This window comes from Rosa chinensis, chromosome 5, assembly GCF_002994745.2.
Source record: "Rosa chinensis cultivar Old Blush chromosome 5, RchiOBHm-V2, whole genome shotgun sequence".
Lineage (NCBI taxonomy): Eukaryota > Viridiplantae > Streptophyta > Magnoliopsida > Rosales > Rosaceae > Rosa > Rosa chinensis.
In genome coordinates, this window is record NC_037092.1 from 20,247,505 (window position 1) to 20,260,551 (window position 13,047).

The 13,047-nt window shown below is 36.1% G+C and overlaps 1 protein-coding gene across 3 annotated transcripts; it reads left to right on the plus strand.

The window, feature by feature from the left end:
- Positions 1-767: 767 nt before the first annotated feature.
- Positions 768-10,499, plus strand: LOC112166909 (molybdenum cofactor sulfurase). 3 transcript variants are annotated; one of them, XM_024303844.2, is made up of 22 exons: positions 768-975; positions 1,151-1,249; positions 1,406-1,464; positions 1,626-1,786; positions 2,157-2,311; positions 3,095-3,221; positions 3,472-3,574; positions 3,672-3,717; positions 4,185-4,223; positions 4,299-4,455; positions 4,660-4,756; positions 5,120-5,236; positions 6,088-6,165; positions 6,272-6,373; positions 6,706-6,781; positions 7,198-7,308; positions 7,493-7,557; positions 7,900-8,051; positions 8,643-8,875; positions 9,401-9,543; positions 9,836-9,946; positions 10,042-10,499. In XM_024303844.2, exons 1-22 carry the CDS (start codon positions 864-866, stop codon positions 10,162-10,164), a joined length of 2,466 nt encoding a protein of 821 aa, XP_024159612.1. In that variant the 5' UTR covers positions 768-863; the 3' UTR covers positions 10,165-10,499. The 3 variants fall into 3 exon arrangements, with proteins under 3 accessions (XP_024159612.1, XP_024159613.1, XP_040362958.1); XM_024303845.2 differs by having other exon boundaries at positions 769-975; positions 9,404-9,543; XM_040507024.1 differs by having other exon boundaries at positions 948-975; positions 1,402-1,464.
- The last annotated feature ends 2,548 nt before the right edge of the window (positions 10,500-13,047 follow it).

A 13,047-nucleotide genomic window follows, 5' to 3' on the forward strand; every position in this document is an offset into this window, starting at 1 on the left:
AAAGTGAGCGGTCTAGACATTTTGGATACTGATCATTAAGAAAAATAAGCTCAACCTGATCCAATCCAGTACAATTAAAAATAGTCTGATTCGGTCCGTTGGGCGGTTTCAACCTATATAATATCAACTTACGGTTTATAAAAAATTAATGGTAAAATATCAAAGCTTATGTCAATCTCAAAGGTTTGGTGAGAGACAATACACTAAGGCGGTAGAGAATAAGAGATTGAGAGATGTGATGTGAGAGAATCAAAGAAATTGTAGCGATTATATACTAGGGTTCTAGGCCTTGGATCCAATATAATATCATATCATTTGTGAAGAAAGATATAATTGGAGATTTAGAACTTTATTTAAAATAGACCAGACAAATGAATATATAATATATATGTTGTATGCGTATAAATATAAATATAAAACTTTTTCTATTATATTTACAACATACCAATCTGCTGGATTATTGCTGCTAAAGCATAATAAAAACCACTCTAACTCAGTTCATACACGGTTTGGTCCGGCATCGAACCAGTCTTCAATTTTTAAAGCTAAAAAATATGAATCAAATCATATTTATTGGTCGGTTTCATCCAGTGCGGCCAGTTTGTACCACATTTTCCACACACCTTGGCATTAATCTTCCTTTTGTAAGTGTAAAGTTGTCTAATTGTTATAATTTGAGTTTGTTGTTGTGGTGTAAAAAAAACAAATCAACCAGACGATTGGTCATACAGTAGCATGGTAAGGGGTTTTGACCAAATAGAATCGTTGGACCAGTTTTAAGGCGGTGGAAAGTCGAAACAAGACAGCTCTATAACGCCACTGCTTCATTTTACATTTTCACCCTGTTTCTTTCTCTATTACACATGGATGCAAGCAAGGAAGAGTTTCTCAGAGAGTTCGGGGAGCACTATGGATACCCCAACGGCCCCAAATCCATCGACGAAATCCGAGCAACCGAGTTTAAGCGATTAGATGGTGCGCTTCTTCTTAATTAACTTAAAAATCACACCTTTTCTTCTCTGATTGCTTCCCCAGAAAAATTGAGCTGGAAAAGTTTCAGTCTTTGAATTCTGCTGGTTTGGTTTTGAGTTGGGGAAAACTGGGTTTTGGTTATTGACGTTGTTGGATTCGGCCCACTTGGGAAATGCAGGAAATGTGTACTTGGATCATGCTGGCGCTACTTTGTACTCTGAGTTGCAGCTGGAAGCAATCTTTAAGGATTTAAATGCCAGTGTGTATGGAAACCCACGTATCCTATTACGTGTGAAGTAAATGGTTTTGTTCTGTTAGATTCTTAATGGGATTCTGGAATGGAATTTGGAATTTGTATGCTTTATGGTTGGTGTTTGTGTTATTGCTCTTGACTCATGATTGGTTTCGTCAAGTTCCTTAATTTAAAAGTTAGATAGTCAAAGTGATACCAGTTCTGCCACAAGTGACATTGTAAGGGAAGCCCGCCAACAGGTATGATATGTCATCTGTTGCTGCTTTTGATGCTAGGATAGGTATTTGCTAGTAAGCTGCATTGTGATAATTTCTTCTTGGTTTTATTCAAAGTGATTTGAAACAAAGTTCGTGTATTGAGTAGTATGTTAAATAGCCTCTGGTGTTACACTTCCGTATAGGTCCTCGACTACTGTAAAGCATCACCAAAAGAATACAGCTGCATATTCACTTCTGGGGCAACAGCCGCACTGAAGCTTGTAGGGGAGGCCTTTCCTTGGAGCTCTCAGAGCTCTTTTACATACACGACAGAGAATCACAACAGTGTCCTTGGGATTAGAGAGTATCCTACCATGCTTCACTCCATCATCATCTTCTTCAGATAGTAATCATCAGATAGTTTTTGTTTCAATTTTTAACTTAAAAATTGAAACCTTTCTTAGTAGATGATCATGATACTTCCCAAAAATCAAAGACACTGGTCAGACTAAAAACGTTGAATTAACTAAGCTTTGTGTCTCCTTGCGTACCCATTGTTGATGAGCAGCTCACAAAATACCATTGTATAGAACAAAATCTTAGGGGAGGGAGGGACTGCATTTGAGTCAGAGAGAGAGAGACTGCATTTGAGTCAATATTCTTTATTTTTCTCTTTCACCTTAAAATTCTGTGATTCGTGATTCCATATTTGTGTAACCCTTAATTTCATTTAGATATGCTCTTGGTCAAGGCGCTGCAGCCTCTGCAATAGATATTGAAGAGCATGTGCATCATGGAGTATCAGGTGGTAGTGCACCATCCATGAGGGTCTTGCAGCACGAAGTACAGAGAAGAAATAAAGCTAGATCTATGGAGGAGGAACCAACAGGTAATTATGAGTGGACACATCTGATATTTGATGGATAAATTATTAGAAGTCATATCTCATTGCATTTTGTGGCATTCTTTTATAATTGTGTCACACACACACACGCGCACGCGCACGTATATGTATGTATTTGCGTGCACACTGATCTTCATGAGTTCAGTGAGGGGGAGGGAGGTTCAGATTGTTTGGCTGAGCTATGGATTTATTCTGAGTTATTAAATTATTCTAATGAATGTTGGGAAGTCCCTTGGTTCCATTGGTTTCCCCATGGCGGTTTTCAGGACAATTGGTATAAACTAGAAGGGTTTGATGAATGCTTATGCAGGGATATTTGTAATGATGAGGTTCTTTTGGGGATCTGAAACGAAGGGATCGTGAATGCATGGTTGAACTCTACATTCATCTGTCCTATTCTTATGAAAGTTCAGTTCTTGTTAAGGATTGAAGACTAAATTTATGTTACAATGAATAAAGCTTATGGTATTTTGATGTCATTATAGGTTATTGTTGTTTTTACTTTCATCTGTCTGAATCTGGAAGAATTCAGTTGTTGAGAGTTAAGGATTTAAGACCAACTATATATTACAATGAATAAAGCTTATGGTATTTTGATGCTTTTATCTGTTATTGTTGTTGTTAGTGTCTTTATGGCTGCAGGCTGCTGTAGAAAATGCTGGGCTTTAAAAGAAGTTAATTAAATTTAAATTATACTCATACTTGTGAAGTTTTGTGATACATGATCATCTTGCTGAAAGTTGCATATTGATATTTTACCTGTTGCAGGTGGTGCATATAACTTATTCGCTTTCCCGTCAGAGTGCAATTTCTCAGGATTACGATTCAGCCTTGACTTGGTGAAGATAATCAAAGAAGATCCCAAAAGAATTATGGAAGGCTCTCCATTTTGCAAGTATGACAGTCATACTACTGTATTCCAGAATTTCCGTAATTTTGTAGCCACCTGACCGTTAAACCCTCATTTATGCTGATGATCAATCTTTATATGGCTGTGTTAGAGAGACAGCAGGATCTATGTACTTGAGTGTGCTTTATTGTTTATATTGATGTATCTGGGTGTAAAGAGGAATTACATTTGCAAAACTCTTCATTCATTTGAATATGCATTTGATATGTTCTGTTATTTCTTCTTATCCAAAAAGTGGCCGCTGGATGGTCTTGATTGATGCTGCAAAAGGATATGCCACAGAACCACCAGATTTATCACTTTATCCGGCAGATTTTGTTGTTATATCTTTCTATAAGGTATATATTGTAAGTTGGATGCTTCCTTTTGGAGTTTGTCTTTATACATAGATACCTTTTGCACTGATGCTTTGTTCTCTGCATGTTTCTCGTTAAGCTATTTGGTTATCCAACTGGACTTGGCGCACTCATTGCTCGAAATGGTAAACATCCAATGATATTTCCTTATACTATATGATGGTGGTGTTAGTAGTTTTCTCTAGTCTTATATTATTGCTGACATGGTATTGCCTTATTATCTGTAAAATGCTTTCTCTTGATTTTTTTTTTTTTGGTTGGTGTTTACTGTTTAGTCTTTGTAATTCGCTTTAGTCTAGACTGTTGCTACTTGCTAATACTATGGACTATTGTTGAAAATTTAGCATACAGTTCGGTTTGTCTTAAATGGAGGTGATATGGTAAAATTGAAGATTGTGTTAAGCTTATATCATTTTTGTTATTTTGAAATTGTTTGAAGACTGTATTCCACTAGTCTTACGTCATTACAAGTAGTTACTTAAACAGATGTTGTTGTTTCCTCTGATTTCCACTAAGTTTTTGTAGTGTGTCGTCCATATCGAAATATGGTATATGGTTCTCTAATATTATATATCACTTTTCAATTCCACAGATGCTGCTAGAGTACTGAAGAAAACTTACTTCAGTGGAGGTTTGCACTTAGATATCTAATTTGCTATTAGTAGTTGGTATAGTTCTGCAGTTGATAATTGTAAGAATGATACAGGTACAGTTGCTGCCTCAATTGCTGACATCGACTTCGTTAAAAGAAGAAAAAGTGTGGAAGAGCTGTTTGAGGATGGCACCATTTCATACCTGAGCATAGCATCTATTCAACATGGGTTCAAAATTCTGAATTCACTGACTGTGTCTGCCATATCTCGGTAGGTAATATTTGGCTGCTTGACACATGTGGATCCCATTTCATGTAGACTTCCATTTTTGCTCATAATTTTCCTCCAAGGTCAAGAAAATCAAATTGTGCAAAAAAGAAAGCTCTCTTGCATACTTCTTCATTTTCATAGTTTACTTAAACCATCATTGCCTAGAGATAACTTGTAACTATGCATGACCTTGTCACATCTTAGGCATACAGCATCACTTGCCTTGTATGTAAGGAAGAAGCTCCTGGCTTTGAGGCATGAAAATGGAGCCAAGGTTTGCACACTTTATGGCATGTCAAAGGTTAGCTTTCTAATTTAATGCGTGTGTATTATTATTTTTGTTTAGTTAATCTGCAACATTTATTAAGTGATTGAATGCATCATCTCATAGTTATGCCAGTCAACCAAAAGTAGAGTTCCTTTTCTTTGGTTAGTTTGGTAATAAGAAAGCTTCTCTATTTCCAGCAAGTCTAGTTAACTTAATAAGTCTGTTTGGCCTACAGTTGAAGTGTAATAATACTGTATCAATTCTTCAGCAGTTTGGGTTTCCTATCTGATACTCTGCACAACATTATGACTTATTAAGGAATGCTGATTGGACCCACATAATCTCTTTATTTTATGTTTTCTCGCTTTGGTTGATCTTGCAACTTTTCTGTATCAGGCATTATGTCGTGGATTTGGTCCAACAGTCTCATTCAACTTGAAAAGGTCGGATGGCACTTGGTATGGATACCGTGAAGTTGAAAAACTGGCATCTTTATCTGGAATTCAGTTACGGGTAAAATTCAAGAGATGTTCTGTAGGCATTATTTTCTTCTTCTTAATATGTACAGTTGAACTTCTGTCATTCTTTTATTGTTGCATGCCAATGAAAAAATATATGGCCTACCGAAAGAAGTGACAAGATGGGATTAGTTTTTTATCTCTAGTTACGAATGATAGGTGACCCTGAGCCACAAAAGTTGTTACAACTTACCAGTTAACATTACTTCTCCAATAAAATAAATTAGTTCGGATTTCAATAAGTTGATGACCAGCTTTATTCTAGTAAGTAAACAGTGGTCACGACCTCTTCATATAATTTTCTGTATTAGCATTAGACAAAAGGTGGGAGTGGTGCATTATTGAACTTAGCTGTGGAGGGTGGTTATGCTTGTTATGTTCAAGGGGGAAAGTATGGTATAGCTATTCTTAAATATCTTGCTGGATATCTTGAGACTTGAATTCTGGTGGACTGGTGTTTAACCGCAGGAGTGATTCGGTGTTCAGTTCTGGTACAACAGATATCTGGACTTTATGTGAAACTTTTATAATGTTGTGATGTTGTTCTTTGATCATGTATCCTATAGATTTTCATTCATCTACCACCAACTGCATCCAGCATCTCTTTGCAGTTCCTTGGGGTCTCAACTCCGTGGAATATATATTTTTCCTTTTTGCATCAAGCTCGCTAAAACAGACTTCTAGTTTGAATTATTCAAAATTATTCTTCTGTTTTATATACACACATTAATTATTGTTATTTCACATTTTGCATGCATATCCTAGATATTTTTGATATAGAATCTGGTTGAAGGAGAGAGAGGTTACTAATGGAACTCTGCCTTTGGTATCTTGTTTTCATTGTAGACAGGATGCTTTTGCAATCCCGGTGCATGTGCTAAATATCTAGGCTTGTCTCACTCTGAACTTCTTTCGAACATTGAGGTCCTTCTTACTGTTCATTTAGTCAATGACTTATACAATTTGACTGCTCCACTATATGGCATTTATGTGTAGGGATTCTGCTGAGATTATGAAATATTTTTATCAGGCTGGCCATGTTTGCTGGGATGATAATGACATTATTCATGGAAAACCTACAGGAGCTGTGAGAGTATCCTTTGGTTATATGTCAACATTTGAAGATGTTAAGGTATGTTCTAAGCCACACTGAAAAACAGGGTTCAGTCAAAATTTTAGTAAATAGTGATGCTACATGTCTTTCCAATCTTATGAATAAGCTACCGTGAAGACCTCACCACAACATGTTTCTTTTCGGTAAAATTAAAATTAAGAATTGTCTTTCATATTCGATGTTTAGATGGAGATATATTATTGTCATTCACTTTTCTTCTTTTTTTTTTTTTTGAGAAGAAATATTGTCATACACTTAGCAAAAGAGAGAAGAAAAGAAAAAATAAAACTAAACTGGCCCTTTGGTGCTAGTCCTCTAATTTTCTTTTCTCTTATTTTGATGGTATGCAGATATTTATTGATTTTGTGACAAGTTCCTTTGTAGCATTATCAAATGGGACTGGAAATGGGTATCAAATAAAGCAAGGTTCATCCCCTTTCTGAATAAGGTTAATTTATATACTGCTTTTGTGCTTTTGTGTGATATGGTGTAAATTTGACTTTGAATTGCCTACCATCGTGTCTTGTGAAGTCAAATTTTTGAGCTCTCTCTTTGTTTGTATCAATCATAATTTCTGTTACCTCACAGATCCCTGGAGTGCCTTCTATTCACTTTTTGGTAATATGGGAGGAAAAGAACTGGGAGTACTAATAACTATGCATTATTGAACCAAATTTCTTTACTGTTTCTTCTGCACAGTAATACATATTGAGAAATAAAAGAGGGAATAGTTTGCTTCACAGGGATTCTTTGCTCTGAACTTTTCTCTTCCTGTGTACATGGGTTGCACGCACAGGCACTTTTCAGGAAATCTTATTTTCTTTGATTTTAATAAATTGTAGGTCCTGAAAGCAGATTAGAGGCAGGAAGTTACTCTTTGAAGTCTGTTACTATCTACCCAATAAAATCATGTGCAGGATTCAATGTGGAAAGTTGGCCTCTGAGCAGTTCTGGTAATCTTTGCTGTATCAGATAACAAGAACCTTTTTTTTTTTTTCCTTTCCTTTGATTAATAGCATTAAGTACCATTATTTAATATTTCTTAATTTTAATTTATTCAACTTGCCTAGTCAGTTAATTTTTAGGAATGAGTTTTAGAAACAGGATTTTGAATTATCTTTTCTGTGATTTGAGCAGGTCTGCGTCATGATCGGGAATGGGTTCTTACAAGCCTAAGTGGTGAAATCCTTACACAAAAGAAGGTGAACTACCAATTTAGTAGTTTTTTGATGCAAAACTAGATTGGCGCGCACACACACACAAACTGATGGACCAATGGAGACACTACAGTGGTAGATCCACTTATTTCCATGTGTCAGTCTTCATGTCCAGCTTTTAAAATGCAAGCTAGTTATAAAGCTACCATGTTCACTGATTTGATCCATTGTAGGGAGAACTGAATTGGAGATGGATGTAAATTTGGTTTGATGTGCTAGTCCAGTTTGTTTATTTAGTTCATTCTTGTGGGTCCTGGTCAATTATTTAATCATGGTGCGAAATGATTATTATTGAAGTTTTAAACTCTTCTGAATTTCGTTTTGTAGGTCCCTGAAATGTGCTTCATAAGTACTTTTATTGACCTCAATAAGGGAATATTGTTTGTTGAGTCACCCCGATGCCAAGTGAGACTGCCCATCAACTTTATGTTAAATTCATGTAATGGTGGGAGAGAAGAGATTAATTTACATGGCCAGAGGTAAATTATTAAACTTGGTTTCTTTAATTGCTTGTCATTCAATTATATATTATTACTCTTTACTTCTAGAGTGGCCTTGTTTATGATATGTTGCGTGGACCTAAAGACTTGGAGGAGGGATATAGAATGGTTATTCAGCTTGTCTGGCCAGGTTTAAGTCACAGACTCACAGATACCATAGGAAATTTATTCTACAGTTATAAATAGCACCAACCATGATGATGTAATAGAAAAAAAAATATATATATATATATATATATAACCAGAGCTTACTGGATGTTAGACAGATTGATGTAGATATATGTTGAAATTAGCAGTGTGTAAGTCATCTATGAATCAAAGCAAATTACTTGGTTTCTTCTATTTGAAGTTTTCCAATTTTGTTGAAGTGGATATTGCCTAGTTTTTGCATTTATAGCAAACGTCAAGATCTGCTGTACAGGACCAAAACATGTTTAATAAGTTCTGTTGAGGTTTCCATGCAATCTAGTTACGGAGTTGTTTAGACCATTCTCTTTTTGTTGTTATCGTGTACATTGTACAACAGTTACATAGCTGTCATGGTTATATCGTATTTTCTTTTTGGCTTAGATATGAAGTACACGCTTACGAAAAGGAAATCAACATGTGGTTTAGCAATGCCATTGGTCGCCCATGCACCTTATTACGTCATTTTAGTTCAAATTACAACCTTTGCTTGAATAAGAGCAAAAGTACGGACATGTGCAGAAGGATGGAGGGCGTGTTGAATTTTTCTAATGAAGCTCAGTTCTTATTGATATCGGAGGAAAGCGTATCTGACCTCAACGACAGAATAAAAACAAGTATGTTTTTCTATTGTACTGTTTGAGTCATATAATGAGTTAAATATAGCACTTTTGATGCGGAACATTGAACCTTTTTGAGTTGATGGTATTGGGTTATCTCCTATTGTGAATGCAAATGCAATACAAGTGTCCCTTGGAATCCTAGAGAAGTTACCAGTTTCCTTTTTTTTGTTTCTCTCCTCCCTGATTATAATCAAACCTCATAGTCTTTGTTAAGCCCATCCAATACACTGTGAATGTATGTCAACAGGTGTCGAACACTTCTTCTTTAAGGCTAAAACTTGAATCCCAGCAAGCAATAGCTAGCTGAAGACACAAACTTATCTAACGAAGTCCCAAGTCACCTACATGTATCAGAGTTTTCTAATAATAATAATAATAATTGATGTGTATGCTTCTATTTCATTTATAAGGAACAATTGATGCCTATGCTCCTTTCAACTGAGTTGTCATTTTCTGTATTAAGAATCTTTTTCCCCCCGATATATATATTGAAAGTCTATGCAACTCAATAATTGATAGCAGATGTACAAAAGTGCGCTCAAGGAACAGGAGGAGGTCTAATCAGTCCAATGAGATTTCGGCCCAACCTTGTCATATCTGGTGGTGAACCATATGCTGAAGATGGATGGAGAAACCTTAAAATTGGGAATATGTATTTCACAGTAAGTTCATGGACTGACATAAAAACGCTGATTACTTTTACCAATGACTGCCTACTTTTACTTGTTGGCAACTCTATCAGATATGTTGGATGATGATGGTGTGAGTTTATAGTTATTTGGCCTACATGGCTTCATGGCAGATAGTGTGCAAATCTTAAATAAGTTCTTGAGCTTTTATAGCCAATGATAAATTTTACACTTCATATCGTTTTCTATATGCTCACTCTGTGTGTGGGCGCACATGTTTTACTTTTCCTGATTTCGGAGGTGATTCTTTCTTTCTTTTCCCTAGTCCTTGGGCGGATGCAACCGTTGTCAGATGATCAACATTGTTCATGAAGCTGGACAAGTGCGGAAGTCAAATGAACCTTTGGTGACTCTAGCATCATATAGGAGAGTCAAGGTCTGCCATGAAAGTTATATAATGCTGATGTTATTCTAATTAATTTCATCATTATCAACAAGAATTAATATAAATTCACTTTCCGAGAAATGCAGGGAAAGATCTTGTTTGGGATACTGCTGAAATACGAAAAAAGCATTGTAGGGTGGGATGGTGACGACAAAGATGATGATTTGTGGCTTCAAGTAGGACAAGATGTACATCCAAATATAGTTTAGCGTCAAAACATGTGAATGGAGCAGCCAATCTAAAAAGTAATGTAGTGTTCTATCATCACAGGTAGTTACAGAAGGATTTGGATTTATGCAAGTATACAAGGATTTGGATTTATGTAGTATACAAGGATTTGGATTCCCACTGACAGACCTCTCAAAGAACTTGATAGTATACAACTATACATGATACATGTGTGTTCTCACTAAGTCCGTATACATTGTATTATTTTCGTGTAGGTTTAAATCGTAGGCTTGTTCTGGCTTGGAGTTGTCTGGGCAATTATTTTGAATTCAATAATATGATACTTGAATTGAATATGATACGATGATTTGTTTCACTGGCGTGCCAAGTGTTTCTAAATTCTAGTTCAGCCCTGCTTCATGATATGATACTGGAATTAAATAAAAAATAATTGTGATAGATATTTATGTATCAAAGTCTGACTCAACCATGCTGCATGCTTGTACCACTGGCTGGCATGTTCTACAGACTACAGTGCTCCAGAGCTTCAATGCTCACCTCATTTGGATTCCAATTGATCACCCAGGGTTGTTCTTTTTCCCTTTGTTGAAATCCAACGGTTGAAGATTGAAGAGCGCTATAACAATTTTTCCTTGATACTAGGTTGTACTCGGTGGATTTAAATTCTTGTAACTTGACCTTACTAATATTTGAACATATCTAAAATACATTCAAAAGTAGTTTTTGAATATTAATATTTACCCGCGATCATCAATATTTTGGTCTACCAGAAATTTTTGTCAAAATTTTCATACGTCTCTAATGGTTCGAGTCCACTGCATGCTCTGCAGTTCTAGGAGAATTAAAGCCGAACCTAAAAGCAAGAGAGTTACACATACCAAAGCAGCCGAAGACTCTGACCAAAATGAAGGGTCTGAGGGGGGTCTTTGTTTTACCGGACTTGAATGGCTCATGACCAAAGCTGAAGCTGTGTTGCTACCTGGCCAAGTTTTAGTTGGCAATAATTCTGGTTGGTCGTCCTTCTTATTCTGACATGGTTTCGTGGCTCTGAGATAAGTCAGTCCGACTTATACATTCCATGCAATTTTCAAATCAGGATCGATCAGAATCAATGATCCATCTCTGTCTGTTTGACTATGCAACCTAACAAGTAGAACAAGTTTTCTGTACTGGATAGTTATACTCCAACGAACTTGGTTGCTTCTGGGACCCTGTGTTTCGTCCACACGCGTGGACTTTTTCGTATTGTTAAATTCCTTCTGGCTGCTTTCTTTTTCTTCATAGTTAATTCAGCTACTTCCATATTTTCTGCTGATGTTGCACTTATGCTAGCTAGTCAAAAAAATTTGTGTTGATATTGTGCTTTTGGACACAAGCGGGGAAGGCTGTTGAGAATCGGTCAATATGTGAAGTTGAAAACCACAAATAAGCACAGCACACTAAGAGAAACAACCACAAAGATACGAGCACAAGAACATAGATTTAAGGTGGTTTAGCAAAACTTTTGCCCCTACGTCCACCGGGCAGAAAAATGATCTTCCACTGTATTTATAATGGGTACAACAAGAAAGAATAAGAAAACAAGGACTCTCTCTTCTCTTCCTATCTCTCTCTTCTTTGCCCTCTCTCACTCTCTAACTCCGAGAATCGAATACACTTTGCTCTCTGTCTTTGTGATGCAAAACTAAGAGCAGAACCCCTCCTTATATAGCCATAAGGATATCAGCTTTTTTCACTTATTAGGAAACTTATTCCCAGGGCCGGTCCTAAGTTTTTTAAGGCCCTGGGCGAAAAATAACATAACTTGTATATTCATCAATAAAATGAAATGAAAAAAAAAAATCTTCAATAATTGAGATCTCTAATGAGAAGCCAAATATAAGTCCACTAAACTTTGAATGTAAATACTTGCATAGAACAATAAAACATGGAATCAACTTTGTTCCTTCTTGTTTTTCCTTTTCTGATAGAGATCGACTTGCAACTCCAACTTCCAATTGCACCTAATATTGAAAATTGAAAACGAATTAGCAGGTTGTTAGAAATCAATAGAACTTAAAAATCAAGTAACCCACTATCAAAATTGAAAAACACCCAATACCTATTTTGATTTATACTTCAGCCTACATTGATGGAATGTCGAAGAATTCGTATGAACACAGTAGAAGAACAGAAGCATAGAGAAGAGAAAGAGTGGGTGATGATAAATGATGAGAAGAAATTGAAGGATTGAATAACCAATGAAACCAATTTAAAGAGAATTTGCTTGATTTCAAGGTTTGGAGAGAGTAAGAGGCACTGGAATAATGATGTCGTGTGTGCAGTTGGAAGAAGAAGAAGAGATGCAGATTGCGTCTAGAAATCTGTGTTTTTTTTTTAAACGTTCTTTACTTATCTTTACTTATATATATATATATATATATATATATATAAATTAAATCTTATTTAAAAAATATGGTGCCCCGGCCCTCTTCTCTGTTGTGCCCTGTGAGGTCGCCAACGCTGCCCAGCATCAAGGCCGGCCCTGCTTATTCCTATTGGTGGTAGGCAATTATGCCTTCTCCTTCTCTATAATCAACAAGGATTACAGGTAATCCTACATCAATAAGGATTTTCCTTCCTTATTGGAACTCCATTCATCATTAGGAATCCAAAATCTACTGGGTAAACAATTTTCATACTCTAAGACAATTGTCTTAGGAAAGATTCATGAGCTGGAAACCCAACAAAGGCTAATGTCCCTTTGATTATGTATTTTGCAGTCTTCGATAAACTCCTCCTTGCATCGTGAGGTTCAGATATATGACAAATTAATGTAGCAGGTTAGGAATAAGGATCATGAAAGCGTTTGGATCCGAAAATCATTTGTCATGCCGCCTCTTGTTACTATATTTTAATTAGGG

Coding starts and splice junctions, on each gene's coding strand:
- LOC112166909 (XM_024303844.2), top strand. CDS start 864: ATGGATGCAAGCAAGGAAGAGTTTCTCAGAGAGTTCGGGGAGCACTAT. Junction 976..1,150: donor CGAGTTTAAGCGATTAGATG/GTGCGCTTCTTC, acceptor TGGGAAATGCAG/GAAATGTGTACTTGGATCAT. Junction 2,312..3,094: donor TATGGAGGAGGAACCAACAG/GTAATTATGAGT, acceptor TACCTGTTGCAG/GTGGTGCATATAACTTATTC.